The sequence below is a fragment of the Neovison vison genome, chromosome 7, assembly GCF_020171115.1.
Source record: "Neovison vison isolate M4711 chromosome 7, ASM_NN_V1, whole genome shotgun sequence".
Taxonomy (NCBI): Eukaryota; Metazoa; Chordata; class Mammalia; order Carnivora; family Mustelidae; genus Neogale; species Neogale vison.
In genome coordinates this window covers 151013529-151035261 of record NC_058097.1, presented here as the reverse complement: position 1 = coordinate 151035261, position 21733 = coordinate 151013529, and the positions used below count along the sequence as shown (strand labels likewise).

Genomic DNA, 21733 nt, shown 5'->3' with positions numbered 1-21733 from the left:
TTCATCTATTACTGGATACTTAGGTTGCTTCTATATTTTAACCGTTGTAAATATTGCTGCAAAAAACCTAGAGATTGCACATATCTTTCAAAATTAATGGTTTCTTTTGCTGGGGTCAGGGGGCGCAGGGCAGGAAATAACCAGTAGTGGAGTCTATTTTAAATTTCTTGAGAAACTTCCACAATGTTTTCCACAGTGGCTATACCAATTTATAGTATACCAGGCTTCCCTTTTCTTCAGATCCTCACTAAGGCTTGTTATCTTTTTGATACTAGCCATTCTGTGTGAGGTCGTATCTTACTATAGTTTTGATTTGCATTTCCCTGATGATTAGTGATGTTGAACAGCTTTTCATGTACTTCTTGGCCATCTGTATATCTTATTTGGAAAAATGTCTATTCAGGTTCTCTGCCCGTTTTTGAAGATTTATTTATTGATTTTAGGGAGACAGAGCCTGTGCACGTATGCAGGAGTGGGGTGAGGGGCAGAGGGAAGGAGATGGGGGGGAAGCAGACTTCTCACAGCACAGGGAGCCCAAAGTGGGGCTCAGTCCCAGGACCCTCGAGATCATGACCCAAGCTGAAACCAAGAGTGGGATGCTCACTCTGCTGAGCCACACAGGGCCCCTCCCCTGCCCATTTTTAATCAGATTCTTTCATTATTATTTTTTGGTGTATGGCTGTATAGATTCTTTATATATCTTGGATATTAACCCCTATATCAGTTGAAAATATCTTTTCCCATTCAGTAGGTTGCCTCTTCATTTTGATCTTGGAGTTTTGCATATGCACACTAGGGAGATGTACCAGAATTTTCATAACAACATTATTTATAATAGCAAAAACTTAAAAATGACTCAGTACCCAAGTATAGGTGACTGGATAAGTTAAGCTTTGTTGTATTCACCCAATGGAATATTATGTTACCATACATACAACATGAAATATATAAAACAACACAAAAAATAATTAACTGTAGTTAAAAGTAATGGTAAGGATACTCTTAGCAATTTAATATTGAGTGAAAAAAGATTCAGAAGGCTGCTCATAACCTGGTACCTTTCATAGAAAGCTAAAAACAATGAAAACTAAAGAGTATCTTTTAATAATATGTAAATGCATAATATAACTGTATTTTAAGAAGCAAGGGAATGATAAAATCAAGATGCAGGATAAGGGTGATGTTGGATGGAAGATGGAGGATAGGCTAGAAAAGAGCACATAGGTAGATGTAAGTAGTTTTAGATGTTCCAGTTTTTATGTTGAGTGATGGGTTTAGTAGTTATGATATTATTAAAAATAATTTAACTTAAAAAAGGAAGGAAATTTTGTTATATGCTTCAACATGGTGATCCTTCAGAACATTATGTGTAGTGAAATAAGCCAGTCAGAAAATGACAAATGCTTTTATTTGTCTTCCACTTATATGAGGTACCTAGAGTAGTCTGATTCACAGAAACAGAAAGTAGGATGGTGGTTATCAGGAGCTGGGACAGAGGGGGGAAGTGGGGAGTTGTTATTTAAAGGGCATAGAAGTGTCTCAGTTTTGTAAGATGAAAAAGTTCTGGATATCTGTTACAAAGCAGTGGGAATATTACTTAGCGCTGCTGAACCATACATTTAAAAATGGTTAAGATGGGGGGTGCCTGGGTGGCTCAGTGGGTTAAAGCCTCTGCCTTCGGCTCAGGTCATGATCCCAGGGTTCTGGGATCGAGCCCCGCATCAGGCTCTCTGCTCAGCAGGGAGCCTGCTTCCCTTCCTCTCTCTGCCTGCCTCTCTGCCTACTTGTGATCTCTGTCTGTCTAATAAATAAATAAATAAAAATCTTTTTTAAAAAAAGTCTGTTAAAAAATGGTTAAGATGGTAAATTTTATGAGTTTTTAACCACAATTAAAAGTAATTTTTAAAAATTAAAAGTGGTCCATGCATGACTAATGATGGGAATATTCATTAGAGATTCTGATTAACTCATTTCCCCCCTCTATTTGAAGTTTAAAAGAGAGAAGGAAAGCAATTCCCAAGACAAAGACTTGCCTTTTCAAATAGTAAGATATACCATAAAAATAGACAAATAGATCTCAGATCTCAGAGACAGATAGATCCCTGTATAATAGGACCTTAGTATACAATAAGAGTATAGGGGAGCCTGGGTTGCTCAGTCAGGTAAGTATTAACTCTTGGCTTCAGCTCAGGTCGTGATTTCAGATCATGATCCCAGGGTTGTGATATTGAGTCCTGTGTCAGGCTTTGTACTCTGTCCAGAGTCTACTTGAGATTCTCTCCCCTTTTGCCCCTCCTACTTATTCTCCCTCTCTCTCTCAAATAAGTAAATCTTTTTTTTTTTTAAGATTTTATTTATTTATTTGACAGAGATCACAACTAGGCAGAGAGGCAGGCAGAGAGAGAGGAGGAAGCTGGCTTCCTGCTGAGCAGAGAGCCCGATGCAGGGCTTGATCCCAGGACCCTGGGATCAGGACCTGAGCCAAAGGCAGAAGCTTTAACCCACTGAGCCACCCAGGCACCCCTCAAATAAGTAAATCTTAAAAAGGAAAAAAAAAAAAGATAATAAAAGTGTAACCACCGATCAGTGAAGGAAATATTCATTGTTAAGTAAATTGTATTGAGAAGACTGGCTCACCAAATGGAGAAATATTAAAACTAGATTCCTGTATCACATGTCATACAAAGGGGACTAAGGATAGATTAAAGTTCTAATTATGAAAGGCAAAAAAAAGAAGTTAATAAAAATTATGTGGATAAATAAGATAAAATTTTGATAAATTTGATTATTTAAGATTACGGGTGGTGCCTGGGCGGCTCAGTCGATTAAGTATCTGACTCGAGTTTGTCTTGGTTTGTGGTTTTGGGGTTGTGGGGTTGAGCCCCCATGTCAGACTCCATGCTGGGGCATGGAGTCTACTTGGGATTCTCTCTCCCTCTCTCTATCTGTCCTTCCCACCCTGCTGTGTCCCTCTTTGAATAAATAATAAATAAATAAATAAAGGGATTAAGGGGACTTGTTTTGTAAAGGGTAGGATAGGCAAAGTCAACTGATAGCAGAATAGGAGATTAGTAATAATTAAAACTGATGATGATTGATATTCTAGACTAACAAGCTAGATATGTGCAACTGCTGGCAGGGATCAGAGGCTTTAGGAACTTTTGTCTGTTCTTTGTAGGTATGAAGCTGGGGCAGGTATTATGGAGAGCAGCCTGGGAGTATTCAGTCAGATGGAATATATACATATCTTGTGACATATCCTAAAGGGACATGTGAGAAGGTATTGATTTAAATGTTAATTATGGCAGTTAATTGAAGAGTTGGAGGCAGTCTGGATATTTGTATCTGAATAAATAGGTAAAATGTGGTGTCTGCATATCAGGACTCTGCATTGCAGTTAAAGCAACACTTTAGCTTTACTTGTAACAACTTGTGGATCTAAAAAGTAAGAAACAGAAAGATATAGTGCCAACTAATAAATCAAAATACATACACAAAAAATACAGTTTGTAAGAACAGATACAAACAAAAATATATTAAACACATTAAATGTCTACAGAGTGAAGAATGGGAATAAAAAAGAATCAAAGCAAAATGGTTCCTCAGAGAATGTTGTGTAAAGGAGAGACACTGGGACGATTGTCAGGTAGTAGAAACATGAAACAAGAAACATGAGATTAGCTATCAGAGCTTTAAAAAAAAAAAAAAAGCTTCTTATGGGCATGCTGAGAAATGATGGAATTAATTGATAAGGCTCTGTTTCTCTCAAACTGAAAGAAATTTTCTGTTTTTCCCTCGTGCTAGTTGGCAGCCCAGCCTTTCAGTGGGCACACATGAATCCTGAGTGGTAAAACACTAGTTCTATTCTCCTAGCCAGTCTCTCAATAGGGAGACTATTCACATTTTGGGCCAGATGATTCTTTATTATCATGGGGGACTGCCATGTGCATTGGAGGACGTTTAGCAGCACGCCTGGCCTCTACCTGCTAGATGCCACTAGCATCTCTTTTCCTGATCATAATAGCCAAAAATGGGTCCAGACTTCATCAAATGTCCCCTGGGGAGGAAATCCACCCTATGAGAAGCACTGGCAGAGAGCAGCATGGATGCTGCCAGCCATTAGGCTGATTATGAGCAAGTATACCCGTCCACTGGTTTCACTGTGAAAAGTGAAAAGTTACATCTTTTTGTAACTTAGGAGTTCAAGTCCATCCTTCACATTAAAAGAACTTCATCTAAATTAACTGCTATAGAGGAGCAAAAGGTCCTGCTGTTTTCTATATTTAAAGTTCAGGGGTTACCTGGGTGGCTCAGTGGGTTAAAGCCTCTGCCTTCGGCTCAGGTCATGGTCTCAGGGACCTGGGATTGAGCCCTGCATCAGGCTCTCTGCTCAGCAGGGAGCCTTCTTCCCCCCCCCCCCCCACCTCTCTCTGCCTGCCTCTCTGCCTACTTGTGATCATTCTCTGTCAAATAAATAAATAAAATCTTTAAAAAAAAATAAAATTCAGGTTACTGTTCTTTTCAGTAATAACAACAGTAGTAACACTACCTTAAGCTGCTTATAGTTGCAATTTGTTGATATTTTTAAAAAATACTTTTCTTGTCTGATATCTCATTGGAGCTCTCTCTGCCTGCCTCTCTGCCTACTTGTGATCTCTGTCTGATATCTCATTGGAACCTCACAGTGGCTTTATATGGTGGTCAGGATAGGGATATAACTCCATTGTTCAGAGTAGTAAACCAAAGTGCAAGACACTGCAGAGACTTGTTGAGAGTACATGACCATTAAATTGGGGAGCTGGACATAAATCCAAAATCTGATTCTTGGTTAAGTGCTCTTCTCATATGAGCACTCAGCCATTTTTTTTTCATTTATTTTCAGCATAACAGTATCATTATTTTTTCACCACACCCAGTGCTCCATGCAATCCATGCCCTCTCTAATACCCACCACCTAGTACCCCGACCTCCCACCCCCCCGCCACTTCAGACCCCTCAGATTGTTTTTCAGAGTCCATAGTCTCTCATGATTCACTCCCCTTCCAGTTTACCCCAACCCCCTTCTCTCTAACTTCCCATGTCCTCCATGCTTTTTGTTATGCTCCACAAATAAGTGAAACCATATGATAATTGACTCTCTCTGCTTGACTTATTTCACTCAGCATAATCTCTTCCAGTCCCATCCATGTTGCTACAACATGGGTATTCGTCCTTTCTTTTTTTTTTTCCTGTCAGGCATAATTTTAATTATTAACATTATTTTTTTTCAATTTATTTATTTTCAGAAAAACAGTATTCATTATTTTTTCACCACACCCAGTGCTCCATGCAAGCCGTGCCCTCTATAATACCCACCACCTGGTACCCCAACCTCCCACCCCCCCGCCACTTCAGACCCCTCAGATTGTTTTTCAGAGTCCATAGTCTCTCATGGTTCACCTCCCCTTCCAATTTACCCAAATTCCCTACTCCTCTCTAACGCCCCTTGTCCTCAATGCTATTTGTTATGCTCCACAAATAAGTGAAACCATATGATAATTGACTCTCTCTGCTTGACTTATTTCACTCAGCATAATCTCTTCCAGTCCCATCCATGTTGCTACAACATGGGTATTCGTCCTTTCTGATGGAGGCATAATACTCCATAGTGCACTCAGCCATTTTTTGAGGTTTCTCAAAAGCTCCAGGATATTGTCAGTTTCTGCCATGGTTACTTCTGTTTTTAACTCCCCTGATATTTCCTTCTTCAGTGACTTTTGATCAGCTCCATCCTTCTCTACCCCTTTAATATCTACATTATACCGCTTCCTCAGCTTTTCCAGGGTTTTATCACAAACTCAGAAGTGAATGGTACCAGAGAGGCAGGACTTGGAGACAAAAGATCTGGATTGGAAACCTAGCCTAGGCCCAGCTTGCTTTTTAGCTTCTCTGTCACACAGTTTTCATCATCTGTTCAGAGTCTAATATTACTTGTTTCTTAGCTCCCGCAGGGATTTTCAGGGAAGGAGTAAGTTTATGCCTGGAAAAGTATCTGTCCTATTTTTAAAGATCTCCAAGGGGAAGCTTTCATCATCTCTGTTACCAAAAACTGTATCTTTTCCAGCTCCTATCCCCTGAACTGCTGTTCCCTTGTGGAATGGATGAGTGGCAAAATCTCCTACCTAGAAATCTTTACTATAGATTTTTCTTAGACAAACACATTAAGAGGATTACTGAAATGTGACTAGAGAATACCATCTAAGATGGTAAAGGATGGTAACCCACTTCCTATGCAAAAGAAAAACTTTTCTCCCAGACTATAATCAAAACTTCTGTATGTGTAATGCATACATCAGCCTTCTCTGAGCCTTGCCTGCTCTCTTGGCTCATTTCTCACACCTCCCTCCTTATTTGTACTTTGTCAGAAATACCATGTTCCCTTATCCTGAACACTCACTCATCATGATGCTTTTGCTTACATCTACTAGGCCATCAGTTCAGAGGTCAAAGATTGCTTTCTTCTTGAAGCCTTGTGGACTGAAAGCCTCTCCTCCACTTTCTTGGCTACCAGGGCTTACTCCTTTATAGCACTTATCATACTGCATTATAATTTTTTTTTTTCTCTTGGTAGTCTTAAGTTCTTGAGGAGGTTTAGTTTTTTATCTCTGGAATCTGCAGTTCTTAGCAGATGTACAAGTTCTTATGATGTCCAGTAAGGGCTCAGTAAGTGTTTGTTAAATTATTACTTGGGCTGACTCTTGCCTGGAGAGAAGATGGTTTAGAGGAAAAGACAAAATTCTAGGTATTAGAAGAGTAGTCATAAGAAACAGGAAGTAAACGTACTGTGTAACTCTCTGAAAGACCATAGTTGGACCCAGAGGCAGAGGGTACACAAAGGCAGATTTTTCAGGTCAGCATCAGGGAAGAATTATCTAGCATATCTGTTAGCAGTGGAATGGTCTGCCTCATGTGATAAGGTCGACAGTTTGCTAGGAGTATGATAGAGCGGAATTGAAAACCCAAGTTTCTGCCCTGTAGAGTATTCTAGCAATATGTGGGGTCATACTTGGTCACAAGAACTACACTGCATATATCTCCTTACTGGGCCTCTGGACAGTCTTCAGATAACTGAAGGTAGCATCTCTGCCTCCCTGTAGTTCTCCAGGTCTGCTGTCCTAGGGCCTTCAGCTGTTTATTATGTAACTTGGTTTCTAGACCCTTTGTAATCCTGATTACTCCCTTATGGCCATGTTTCTTTGTCAATGTTCTTTGTACAGTGTGGTCCCAAGACTTAATTGTATAGCCCTAAGAATGCTTTGACAGAGCAGAGAACAGTAGAACTGCTGCCTCCTTCATTCTGGGCATATTCCTACTTAAGCAGCATAGGTTGCCTTAGCTTTTTTGTCAGTGGCCCTGCTGGCATACATTTCCTGGCAATTTGTGGTCAACTGAGACCCCTAGATCTGTTTCACATAAACTGCTATTAAGCCACTCATTTTCCATTCTATACTTGGGTAGTTGGTTGGGTTTCCTCATATAGTTTTGGTTTTTCATTTCAGCTTAGTAACTCATACAGTGTTAGAGCTAGAAGAACTCTAGAAACAGACTTTATTCATTTTTTATTTTGCTGCTTCTGTGTTCTGTTTGCTGCCTTGTTCTCTCCAGCTCCTAAACTTTTTGCTGTCCACAGTTTGGTAAGAAGATCCTTTGTATTTTCAACAAAATTATTCACGAAAATATTGACCAGAGCTGTGAAACATATCCTAAACACCTTCCTTCAGTTGACCAATGTCCATTTATCAGTATTTTTTTCCAAACTGATTGTTCTGTTAGCTGCGAGTCTCTTACTTTGCTCTAGTAGCTGGACATGCAGTTTTCAGTTCATCCTTTATTTTCGTTTTCAGCCAAGCATGGTGGGTGATCACTGCCCCCGCAACATAGGGCAATACAATAGTGGTGAGAACCCTGAAAGACAAAAGTGCCAAGCGTGAGCAGACCAGCAGGGGAGCTGGTGCCCTGGGGAGGATGTGATATGGGACTTCTTTTCTGTTTTTTCATGAATTACAGTTTCTGAGGTGAAAAAAATTTGAAAGACAGTCTATTTAAATACAGTCTAGCTCTTATTGTTAGTGCCTAACATTATCATTTCAGCTGTATAGTCTTGTGGAGAGATAAGGTAGCATGCATCTATTCTTAACTTTCTGGATCAGAGAAGCTGGGATAGTCCTTATGTAAATGTTTGCAGAATGAATCAATGAACAAGTTTCAGGCTAGTCTTCACTTCAGCTTTGTATTTGTAGACTCAGGGAAAGAAAGGCAAATGGCTTGCAGTTTCCCTCTTCAGCTGGTCAAATCCAAGCCCCCTCAGAACCAGCCAGAGTTCTGCTGCTTTTAGGCAGTCTTCTTGATGGCTCCTGCTCACACTGCTGTCTTTCCTCTGAACTCTCATGTCAGTACTTAATGCTTCACCGCTTGTACTCGACGGCTGCTCAGTTTATGCTTTTGTCTCACCATCCCAAATCCTGGGAGTGAAGTTAGGGCCAAAGCTTCCCATTACTTTGTGACAGCATCAGGCACAAACACTTGAGCAAATTATTGAACTTAATGTGGCTGCATAACATGTCGCCAGCAGATGGCACCAGCATCCCTGACATTGTTCTGAAAATCTTAGGTAACTTTCAGCAATTTACAAATCGCCAAGCTTGCCACTAAAAATGCCTTCCTTAATGAAGAAGCTTCAATTTACTTATTAAGCAGAATGATAATAAATACTGCAGTAGAAATAAAGAAATTAGGGCAAGTTGTAACTTACCAGTTTTCACATGGGAAGCTATTCCATTCACTTGCCCCCATGCTTGGCCCCTGGTCAGGCACTGCTTTCTAGGCCCTGAACAGAATCTGGCTTTTATGCCAACCTAATGGAGTGTGTCCAGGTACCTGAAGGTGACCTCAAATCCTTGGTTTGTGTTTTAGATCATTTATCATTTCTGGAAAGGACAAACTAAACTTTATAAAGAAATTGCAATGACCCCACCACATATTTCCCCCTAGAAGTTTTGGTGACTTTTTTTTTTAATTGAAGTATAGTTGGCACATGATTTTACATCAGTTTTAGGTGTACAACATATTGACTCAACAGATCTATATGTTGTGCCATGCTTACCACAAGCGTGTGACCATACATAATACAATACCACTTACTATATTCCCAACCACTATATATGGTGTACATTTTATCCCCATGACTTACTCTTTCCATAACTGGTGTTCTGTAACTCCTACTCACTTTCCCCCATCATCTTTCCCCCGACAGCCTTCAGTTGGTTCTATTTATGGGTCTGTTTCTGCTTTTTGTTTGTTGGTTTGTATGTTTTATTTTTTTTATTCCACATATAAGTAAAATCACGTGGTATTTGTCTTTCTCTGTCTGAATTCATAGCATAATACCCTCTAGGTCTATCCATATTGTCACAAATGGCAAGGTTTCCCATTTTTTATGGCTGAGTAATATTCCAGTGTGTAAACCACATCTTCTTTATCTATTCATCTGGGAATGGACACTTGTGTTCCTTCCATATCTTGACAACTGTAAATAATGCTGTAGTAAACATAAGGATGCATATATCTTTTCAAATTAGTGTTTCAGTTCTCTTTGGGTAAATACCTAATAGTGGAATTACTGGTAGTTCTATTTTTAATTTTTTGAGGAACCTCCATACTGTTTTCCATAGTAGCTGCACCAGTTTACATTCCACCAACAGTGTATAGGGTTCCTTTTTCTTTATATCCTTGCTAACACTTCTCATTTCTCATGTCTTTGATTTAACCATTCTGACAGGCATGTGATAATATGTCACTGTGGTTTTAACTTGCATTTATTTTTTTAACTTGTATTTATGATTAGTGATGTTGAACATCTTTTCATGTATGTCTTCTGTCCATTTTTAATCAGATTATTTGCTTTTTGCTATTTGAGTTATAGAAGTGCTTTATGTATTTTGAATATTAACCCCTTATTGGATATATCATTTGCAAATACTGTCTCCCATTTAGTAGGTTGCCTTTTTATTTTGTTGATTGTTTTATTTGCTCTATGGAAGCTTTTTTTTTTTTTTAAGATTTCATTTATTTATTTGAGAGAGAGCAAGCAGGGGCAGGAGCAAAGGCAGGGGGACAGAGAGAGAGTCTCCAGCAGAGACTCTGTGCTGAGTGCAAAGCCTGACATGGGGCTTGATCCTAGGACCCTGAGATCATGACCTGAGCTGAAACCAACAGTTGGACACTTAACTGACTGAGCCACCAGGTGCAGCTCTACAGAATCTTTTTATTTTGGTGTAGTCCAAAGAGTTTAATTTTGCTTTTGTTTCTCTTGGCTGAAGAGACCTATCTAGAAAAATGCTGCTAAAGCCAATGTCAAAAAGTTACTATGTTGTCTTTTAGGAGTCTTATGTAGGTCTTTAATCCATTTTGCGTTCTTTTTTTTTTTTTTAAAGATTTTATTTATTTATTTGACAGAGTGAGATCACAAGCAGGCAGAGAGGCAGGCAGAGAGAGAGGAGGAAGCAGGCTCCCTGCCGAGCAGAGAGCCCGATGCGGGCCTCGATCCCAGGACCCTGAGATCATGACCTGAGCCGAAGGCAGCGGCTTAACCCACTGAGCCACCCAGGCGCCCTGCGTTCTTTTTTTTTTAAGATTTTATTTATTTATTTGTCAGACAGAGATCACAAGTAGGCAGAGAGAGAGGAGGAAGCAGGCTCCCCACTGAACAGAGAGCTGGATACGGAGCTCGATCCCATGACCCTGGGATCATGACCTTAGCCAAAGGCAGAGGCTTTAACCCACTGAGCCACCCAGGCACCCCATTTTTTTTTTTTTTTTTTATTTATTTGAGAGAGAGAGACAGTGAGACAGAGCATGAGCGAGGAGAAGGTCAGAGAGCGAAGCAGACTCCCCATGGAGCTGGGAGCCCGATGTGGGACTCGATCCCGGGACTCCAGGATCACGCCCTGAGCCGAAGGCAGTCGTCCAACCAACTGCGCCACCCAGGCGTCCCCAGGCACCCCATTTTATTTTAATTTTTGTTTGTAGTTTAAGTGGTCCAGTTTCATTCTTGTGCATGTAGCTGTCCAGTGTTCCCAGTGCCAATGATTGAAGATACTGTCTTTGTATATTCTTGCCTCCTTTGTTTTAGATTAATTGCCCATATAAACATGGGTTTATTTTTGAACTCTTTTTTATGTTCTGTTGATTTATGTGTCTACTGTGCTTATTTTGGCAGCACATATACCAAAATTGGAATAATTTATGTGTCTGTTTTTGTGCCAGTACCATACTGTTTTGATTAGTATAGCTTTGTAGTATATCTTGAAACCTGGCATTATGAAGCCTCTAGCTTTGCTTTTCTTTCTCAAGATTGCTTTGGCTCTTTGGGGTCTTGGCAGTTCCATACAAATTTTAGTAGTTTTGCGAGAAATACTGTTGGTGTTTTGGTAGGGATTACATTGAATCTGTAGATTGCTTTGGGTGGTATGGGCATTTTAATAATATTAATTCTTCTAATCCATGAGCATGAAATATCTCTCCATTTGTGTCATCTGTAGTTTCTTTCATCAGTCTCTTACAGTTAACAGAGTATTGGTCTTTTATCTCCTCAGTTAAGTTTATTCCTGGGTATCTTACTCTTTTTGGTACCATTGCAAATGGAACTTTTTCTTATTTTCTCTTTCTGCTACTTCATTTTTAGTGTATAAGAAGTGCAAGAGAGTCCTATAAATTAGTTTGTATACTGAAACTTTACTGAATGCATATATTATTTCTAATATAGGTGATATCTTATATCTGAAATCTGAAAACTTTTTGGTGAAATCTTTAGGGTTTTCTGTGTATACTGGTATGTCATCTGCAAACAAAGTTGAACTTCTTCCTTACCAATTTGGATGCCTTCTGTTTCTTTTTCTTGCCTGATTGTTGTGGCTAGGACTTCCAGTACTTTGTTGAATAAAAGTGGCAAGAGTGGACATTCTTGTCTTGTTTTTGATCATAGAGGAAAAACTTTTGGTTTTTCTCTGTCGAGTATGATGTTGACTGTGGGTTTTTCTCGTGAAGCCTTTATTATGTTGAGGTATATTTTCTCTACCTCTACTTTGCTGAGTTTGTGTCATGAATGGATATTATTTTATCAAATGCTGTTTCTGCATCTGTTGTGATAATTGTATGATTTTTATCCTTCATTTTGTTAATGTGGAATATGATTTCTGAATATTGAATCATCCTTGCATCCCTAGAATAAGTCCCACCAGCTCATGATGCATTATCCTTTTAATGTTTGTTGAATGTGGTTTGCTAATATTTTGTTGAGGGTTTTTGCATTTATGTGTATGCGGGATATTGGCCTGTAGGTATTTTGTTTGTTTGTTTGGGTTTTTGTTTGTTTTCTTGTAGTGTCTTTGTCTGGTTTTGTATCACGATAAGGCTGACCTCATAGAATGTATTTGGAAGCTTTCCTTCCTTTCCTTCGTTTTCTTTTCTCCTTTTCTTTTTTTTCTTCTTTTTCAAATAGTTTGAAGAGAATAGGTATTAACTCTTCTTTAAATGGTAGGACTCCCCTGTGAAGCCATCTGGTCCTGGACTTTTGTTTGTTGGGAGGTTTTTGATTACTGATTCAATTTCATTACTAGTAATCTGCTCAGATTTTCTGTTTCTGCCAGTTCAGTTTTGAAAGATTATATGTTTCTAGGAACTTATCTAATTCTTCTAGGTTGTCCAGTTTTTTGGTATATAATTTTTTGTAGTAATTTCTTACAGTTCTTTGTATTTCTGTGGTATTGGTTGTTAACTTCTTTTTTTGTTTCTAATTTTGTGTCTTCTTTTTCTCTTGTGTCTGGCTAAAGGTTTATTGTTTTTTTAATCTTTTTAAGCAATCAACTTTTGGTTTCATTGATCTTTTGTATTTTTCTTTATCTCTATCTCATTATAACCCCACCAGTTTCAATATGTTGATTATTTTGTTTGCCTTTTTGCAGTCTTTGCTCCCTTATTACATTTGACTTTATGCAGTTTTGATCATGTGAGGACCTAATAAGAGCTCTCATTTACTGAATGCTTACTGTGAATTATGTATTCTGCTTTTTTTAATATAAAAGAGCTATTATATTGACTATTTGCATTATATTTATTACATTATATTAAATGCTTACATTGTTAGGTATTGTTCTGAGAGCTTTCCATGCATTAATACACTTAATCTATACAATCTTTTGAGAGTAGATACTGTTAATCCTCTTTTACAGTTGGGAAAATTCAGGCTTATCATGGTTAAATGACTTCCCTAAGCTAATACAGTAAATAGTTATATTGGGAGTCATACCTAGATCTCATTAATTCTAAAATGTCCATTTTCAGACTTAATGATTTACTATATCATTCTACTTGGTTTATTCATTCTTTAATGATTTCTATTTAAACTTCTAAAAAACCTCTAAAGAGGGGTGCCTGGCTGGCTCCATTGGTTTGTGGGTTTGAGCCCCACATTGGGTGTAGAAATTACTTAAAATCTTTTTTTTTTTAAGATTTTATTTATTTATTTGACAGAGAGAGATCACAAGTAGACGGAGAGAGAGGCAGTCAGAGAGAGAGAGAGAGAAGCAGGCTCCTTGCTGAGCAGAGAGCCCGATGGGGGACTCGATCCCAGGACCCTGAGATCATGACCTGAGCCGAAGGCAGCTGCTTAACCCACTGAGCCACCCAGGCGCCCGAAATTACTTAAAATCTTTAGCGGTGCCAGGGTGGCTCAGTTGGTTAAGCATCTACTCTTGATCTCATCTCAGGTCTTGATCTTAGCATCATGAAGTCAAGCCCCATACTGGGCTCTGTGCTGGGCCTGGAGCCTACCTAAAACAAACAAACAAACAAACAAACAAAAACAAACAAACAAATTAATTTTGAAAAAATTTTAAATCTAAAGATTAATAGAATCATTAAATTAAAGGTTTGGGGGGCAGCTGGGTGGCTCAGTGGATTAAGCCTCTGCCTTCAGCTCAGGTCATGGTCTCAGGGTCCTGGGATCAAGCCCCACATCAGGCTCTCTGGCTTCCCCAACCCCTACCTCTTTCTGCCTGCTTTTCTGCCTACTTGTGATCTATCTCTCTCTGTGTGTCAAATAAATAAATAAAATCTTTATTAAAAAAAATTGAAGGTTTAGATTTGATCTCTATTTTTCTCCTGCTGTTGGACTGTTAGCTCTTTTTTTTTTTTTAAGATTTTATTTATTTATTTGACAGAGAGAGAGTGAGAGAGGGAACACAAACAGGGGAAGTGGGAGAGGGAGAAGCAGGCTTCCTGCTCTGATCCCAGGACCCTGAGATCATGACCTAAATTGAAAGCAGATGCTTAATGACTAAGCCACCCAGGCACCCCGGACTGTTAGCTCCTTGAGGACAGGGACCAAGGATCATGTTTATTTCTGCATTCTTTCCAGTAAATGCAAAATAAATATTCAGTGTACAAGTGAATGAGCACTGCCTTCACTTTTCCAGTTACAAGACTGCTTAATAGAACCTTAGCATGTTAGAACTTGAAGGGGTTTGAAAAATCAAGTCAAACCTTTCCCTCAAGGAGGAAGGACCTCTTTAGAGTGACCCAGTGAGTTGGAAGCACACAGAACTAGAATCTAGGTCTTTTGGGTTTCTAATTGGCTATCTGGTTTGAAAGGATGTAACCCTGTCCCTAAATTCCTCCCTCTTTCCCTTCCTTCCTTTTTCCTTTTCTTTCCTTTTTTGTCTTTCTCTTTCTTTCATGATGTGAGTTGAGTAGCTTTATAGCCTTAAAGTTTTAGGCCTCAGAGTTAAAAAGCAAGGGAAGATTTTTTCATTCCTTTTACACTGATGCCTACTCCTGATTATGCCTTTATTCAACCCAGAATAGAATCCAGGTCTTTTGCCTCTCACTGCACCCAAAGTAGGCAGAGCTACAGCTCATGCAGAGATAAATTATCTTTACTAGATTCTTTCTTAGAAGATGCTATTGATTGGAGTGGGGAAAAGGCTAGTAGGGGATAGGCTGGGATTTTTGTTGTTGTTACTGTTTTATTTTGGGTTTTTTTTTTTTTGGGGGGGGGCAACAGCCAAGTTTTTGGAAAAGCTTGAAGGAGACCAGGAATTCCTTTTTTTTTTTTTTTTTTTTTTCCCCCGTTCCCTCAGAGAAGACAAATATAATCAGACTCTATAATTTAGTTCCTCTATAGTCTCTGGGCCTGCTGTTTTGTAAGCTAACCATGTGAAGGCTAAAGACCCTGCAGCTCTTTTTTCCACATCTTACCACCATTTATTTACTGCCTCTGAATATCATGATTCTGGTTGTCTCTTATTCCCTAATTTAAAGTATTTTTTTAAGTTTTTAAAAAAATTTATTTATCAAGAGAGTACATAGGGGGGCGGGGAGAGAGAGAGAGACAAAGAATCCCAGGCAGACTCCCCTGCTGAGCACAGAGCCCAATATGGGCCTTGATCACACAGCCCCAAGAGCTGTGTGAGCCGAAATCAAGAGTTGGACACTTAGCCAACTGAGCCCTTATCCTCTTGCTTAAATAATGTGTGGTTTGTTATGATGTCCTTTCCTGGTCTCCTCCCATTATCTCCAGTCATGTTACTGGAGTGTTATTTGGTTAGCCATTTGTTAGTACATTCCAGTGCTCCTGTACTTTTCATATCAGGATATTTTAGGATATTTCATTCGGAGAGTCGCCTGGGGGGTTCCTGAACAGTAGAACAGGTACTGAGACACAATGTTCACTGACCATTAGCCAGCACCATTGAGCACACAAATCTGTAAGCTTTAAAGCAAAGTGGGATCTGTTCACCATTCTCCTCTCAGTGTTATTTATTATTTAGTAAATTATTTGTTATTTAGTAAAATAACACTAAAACACTAAGGCCTTTTCTTGCCACAGAGCAGTCTGTTAGAAGCTGCAGGAGAGAACTAAATGCTAAAAAGATGCTCTAAGCTGCACTAATCCAGTATGGGAACCACCATTACCATATGGCAGTTGAGCACTTAAAATGTGACTTGTCTCTCTTAAGGTATGCCATAAATATAAGGTACGCAGCAGATTTCAAAGCCTCAGTACAAAAAAAGTAAAATATTTCATAAATTTTAATATTAAGTAAATGTTGGAATGATAATATTTTGGATATATTGGATAAAATAAAATATGTTATTTAAATTAATATCATCTGGGGGCACCTGGGTGGCTCAGTCAGTTGAGCATCTGACTCTTGATTTTGGCTCAGGTCATGATCTTGGGGTCATGACCCTGAGCCCCACATCGGGCTCTGTGCTCAGCATGGAGTCTGCTTCTCCCTCTCCCTCTGCTCCTCCCCGTTTACTTGCTCTCTCTCAAATAAATAAATAAATAAAATCCTTAAAAATAATTTATACCAAAAAAAAATTTATACCAGCGTTTCTTTTTACTTTTTTAAATGTTGCTACTAGAAAACTTAAAATTACGTATGTGAATCCCATTATATTTTGATTAGGTAGCACTGGTCTAGAAATAAGTAAATACTTTCTCAAGTTTTCTCCACTATGGAACTTTAGGAAACTAGCTACCGTTTTCCTCTCTATAACTCATCCCCATGCCCAGCCCTTTTTAAATGTTCTTTCATTTCCTTTGATGACAACAGGAAGAAAGCCTCCCATTAAGTATTAGTAATTTTTTTTTAACACCTGCTATTCATCTGAGCACAGTGACATCTAGTGAAAGCAAGGTGGTTGGTGGAGGGAGTTAAGAGGCATCAGGGAGGGGAGGACTGGTGATCAGTCCAAACTTCTGACTTCGAACCATTTTATATATTTGGAACTCTTCAGCTGAAGTCTGAGTTCTGAGACTTCTTTACAGCAGAAATATGCCTCCCTTTTGGGTTCTAGTTCTGCTTTCTTCTCAAGTATCTAAGTTTATTGAAGATCTGTGAATATGGCCTGGTCACTGCTCTCAAGGAGCTTACATTCAGAGAATTAATTTGAACCATGCTCTAGATAAGCAACGATGGTAGAAAAGAAAGTGCTTTTGGATCATTGGAAAGTTATGACTCTTTCTACCTGGAAAGAAGACCGAAGGTTTCATGTGTCTTGGATGTGATATTATCAGGCAGAAAGGCAGGTGGAAAAGACGTTTTAGCCTGTGGGGAACAACTTAACTAATGGCAAGGGAGTAGTAGAAGGTCAACCTTGAAATAATAGTTTGGGGCACATTGTGGGGCATTTGATGCCTGTTGAAGAGTATTGGGTGTTATCCTGTATGCAGGGGACTATTAGAAGGTTGTAAGCAGGGGAATGACACATTCAAAACTATATATTAGAGAGGCCATCCCAGTGCTCTTGGGAAGGATAGATTGGAGAGGGGGATGATGACTGCAGGGAGATTTAACAAAAAGATTATTGTAGTGAGCCAGGCAAGGGATAGCAAGGGCTCACATGGAAAGGAAAGAATATATACAACAGATAGGTGAGGGATGAAAGGGAGGTGTCAGGCATGGTCCTAGTTTCTAAGTTAGATCACTAGGTGGTGCCTCTGTCCAACATTGGAATTCTGGGAGAGAGGATCAGGCTAAAAAATGGAACACACGACATACCCTGTGGACTTGTGGACGGAGCACAGAGGGAGCTGGCTAGCGCTGAAGTGCTTGTGTTTGTGTTTCAGATGGTGACCCTCTTTCAGATGTGGGTTGTTCCCCTCTATTTCACAGTGAAGCTGCACTGGTGGAGGTTCCTAGTGATCTGGATCTTGTTCTCTGCTGTCACAGCTTTTGTTACCTTCCGAGCCACCCGGAAACCACTAGTACAGACAACACCAAGGTGAGAGTTTAGGTAGTTGGGAAGAGCTAGGTTTCCTGAAGCAAATGGGTTGGAGTGCATGGGTTTGGGGTGGGTTTAGGCTGAAAAAAGTTATAATTTCTGTTTGCTAAGATTATTTAGCATGGACCCCCACCAAAACAAGCTGATTGGGAGAACTATCCCCCCTTCATAGATTAAAAACCACAAAATACTTCTCTATAGCTTACTTTAGAGTTTATATCAAGGTCTCTTTATATTAAAAGCAACCAAAATAAGTAAGCAAATTCTGAGGATCATTGTGGTCTCATTTTACATGTTATTTCCTTTTGTGAATCCTTCTCTGATCTCTAAATAAGATTTTCTGTTAGAGTCTTTCATAGGCCCTATAGTTTTCCATCATAGAACATAACATAAAATTTTGACTGTCTGTCTCCCCCACTAAACTGTAACTGTGAGATCAGGAACCACATGTATTTTGTTTGTCCCTGTATATCCAGGCCCTACCACAAGGCCTGGCACATAGTAGCCTACTCTTTGAATTTTTGTTGAATGAATGAATCTCAGCAAATTTGCAATTTTCCAACAAACAATGCTTCTTTGGTCATAGAACAGCCCCTGCCTGTATTATTCTTTGTATTTTGTCCAAATGCATTTCTAGTTTGATCCTCCCAACCAGCTTGTGAGGTCATTTAAGATCTGTACTTGACAGAAAGAAAGAGATTTTTCTCATTCATTCATTCATTCAACAAGCACCTGCTATGTGTCAGGCCCTGTGCTGAGCGCTGGGGATACAGAGCTGGATAAGACATGGTCCCTGCCCTCAAGGAATGCTCGGTTTAATGGAGGAGATGGACAAGAAAGCAGCTGTTTCAGTGCAGTTGGTAAGTGCTGTGAGAGACGTGTGTACAGGTCCAGGAGAGCCTAGCAGAGGAAGTAGCCAGCCTCAAAGTTGTAACTGCCAGAACCAAGGCTTCCAAGTTGCAAGTTGCTGTTTTTCCCGTGCATTTTATGTTCTGCTTCACTGTAAGGTTCTGCTTTGGCCTTCTGAGTTTCCTTGTACATGGTAAAATTTATCTTCAAGGTGAAGTCAGTGATTGAGAAGTTCCTCCATGATTTAGAAGTAGTTTACATTAAGGGCCATGATAGAAGATAGAACCTCTGGAGTCAGATGCTTGTGGATTATTGGAAACTCTAGCCGTGCCAGTTAATTACCTGATCTGTATGGCTTCACTTTTCTGAGCCTTGAACTTTTTACCCCTAGAAATGTGATAATAATTGCTCCCTCATAAAGGGTACTATGAAGAAAAAGTGTAAAAATATACTTTAAGAGTCAGTAACAACCCGGGCGCCTAGGTGGCTCAGTTGTTAAGCATCTGCCTTTGGCTCAAGTCATGATCCCGGGGTCCTGCGATCTAGCCCCACATCGGGCTCCCTGCTCCATGGGAGGCCTGATTCTCCCTCTCCCACTCCCCTTGCTTGTGTTCCCTCTCTCACTGTGTCTCTCTCTGTCAAACAAATATATAAAATCTTTAAAAAGAAAAAAAAGTTAACAACCAATATTAGCTTATAGGTAAAATGACTGAAATTGTGTCTATGACATGGGAGGTTTTTGATGATAATAACTAACATTTGTAGTGCTTTATAATTTCAAAGCACTTTCATAAACATCCACGCTTATTCATGTAGCATTTATTGAGCATGTATTATATATACCAGGAAATGGGCTCTGTACAGTCCATTGAGAAAGGTATCATGGTTTCCTCATTTTATAAGTAAGTAAACTTGTCTTAGAGTAGTGATTTGATTTTACCTGGGATTACCTAGCTAATAAAACTCACTTAATCCAGATTCTGCCAAAAATTCTACATCCTTGCCACTGCCTCACTCCTGTCTGATGAGTGCAAAACCCTGGGTAATGGAGTTTTGTGTTTCTGAGAGCAGACATTGCAAAATGTTTGGGGCCTTTCCCTTGCCTGAGAACTTCTCACCACTTGCTTAGGTAGGGACCTAAGCTTCCTCTCTGTGGTCCTTCAAGCTTGGTAGTAACTTGGTCTCGGAGCCAGACAGGCTTGAGGTATTTATTCAGGTGAATTCCTCATTTGCTGTCATCCCAGATAGAGTATTGGTTCTTGATTTCACACTACTTTCACTGACTTACAGAGAGCATTGCTCATCGTTTGAGAACATTTATGACCCCACCCCACCTCACCCCCACCACCATCACACACATCCATTCAAAGGTATTCTCTGAGTGCCTCCTTTCTTATCCCTTCTTCTCCAGAAAGAAAAAATTTCAGAAGCAAATTCATTAGATACCATTTCATAATTGTCCTGTAGATAGGAGCATAGAAGTATTCAGGTTAAACATTCCCAGTAGGAAAAGCTTGGGTGGCCTGGTTGGCTCAGTCAGAAGAGCATGCAACTCTTGATCTCGGGTTGGTGAGTTCAAGCCCCACATTGGGTATAATGATTACTTAAATAAGTATTTTTTAAAAGGGGAGGGGGAGCCCATAGCTGATTCTCTTTTTCATCTTCCCTTGAATTCTCTTTCCTGACAAGAACAACTGGCCTTCCCGACCTGTTCCCATCTGAACATAGATATATCAGCTCTGCTTTTTTGTTTGTTTGAAGCTAAAAACTTTTAAAACTCTCTTTTCTTCCCTTGATCTGAGACCAGGAAAATAGAAAGCACTAGTTCCTCCCTGGTGTGCAGGGGTATTTCTGCAATTAATGGAGTGACTAAGTCTGTAATAGTAGCTAAAGTTGCTTAGTAAGTCCTAAGCAAATAACCTAATGTCCCCATTGATAAAAGAATAAGAGATTGTGGTAATCCAGAGGCCCTTAGGCAAGTTTCCATGTCAGCTATGCTAATTTTTTCTCCTTTCTCCAGGTTGGTTTATAAGTGGTTCCTGTTGATCTATAAAATCAGCTATGCCACTGGCATTGTTGGCTACATGGCTGTCATGTTTACCCTCTTTGGTCTCAATTTATTATTCAAGTAAGTACTCTTTGCTTTTGTTTTTGTTTGTGTTTGGGGAGGAGGGCCTGGTAAGATGTACCTTTCTTTCTGGACCCAAGTTGCGAATATTAACAAGGGGGCCATGGCACCCAGGATAGGAGACTTGGGCTTTGGGGAATGGGAAGGTGGGCCTTCCAGGATTTATGCTGGCAAAGAGAAAGGAATGTCTGGATATATAGAGTCCCAAATCATTGGTTATGTTTTCCAGAACCTATATCTTAATGGAAAAGTGTCACAGAAGTAAGCATAATAATGATTATAGCCAGTTACCTATAACTCTATCACCCTATCAGAAGCAGGAGTCTCTTTGAAACTGAAAGGAGTAAGTCCTTACTTTATACAATGAGAGGATACCCATGGAATTCTTTCCTCCAGGAGTAGTACAGGCTGAAACCATATACAGGCTCCACAAATGTTTATAGGAATTTATCAGTATAGAGTCTAACAAGTCCCATCAAAGAAAACCAAGATATTTCCAGGTATCTTCCTAATCTGTGTGCTTAAAAAAATAAAAATCAAGATTCTGCATTGTAGGGTGCATGAGTGGCTCAGTCGGTTAAGTGTCCGACTCTTGATCTCAGAGTTGTGAGTTCAAGATTCTGCATTGTAGGGTGCATGAGTGGCTCAGTCGGTTAAGTGTCCGACTCTTGATCTCAGAGTTGTGAGTTCAAGATTCTGCATTGTATTAAAGATGATTATTCTGTAATTACAGTTCATTTTTACTTGCATAAGCTATACAAGGAGGAAAACAGAATTGAGAATATTGACCATTTTTATGCTCCTAATCAGGTTAATTGATAACAAGATCATGATGTCTAGTGGGTTAAATATTACAAGATTGATGAATACACTCAACTTTTTAAGATAAATGAAACTTACAACTTTAAGGAAACACGTACAGTTCCT

The 21733-nt window shown here is 39.4% G+C and overlaps 1 protein-coding gene across 1 annotated transcript in view; it reads left to right on the top strand.

Moving 5' to 3' along the window:
- Positions 1-21733, top strand: part of RNF121 (ring finger protein 121) — an 88102-nt gene that overhangs the window by 49978 nt on the left and 16391 nt on the right. Inside the window, exons 4-5 of the mRNA XM_044258616.1 lie at positions 17675-17829; positions 20699-20806. Coding sequence (XP_044114551.1) covers positions 17675-17829; positions 20699-20806 — 263 coding nt within the window. The remainder of the gene's footprint in view (positions 1-17674; positions 17830-20698; positions 20807-21733) is intronic.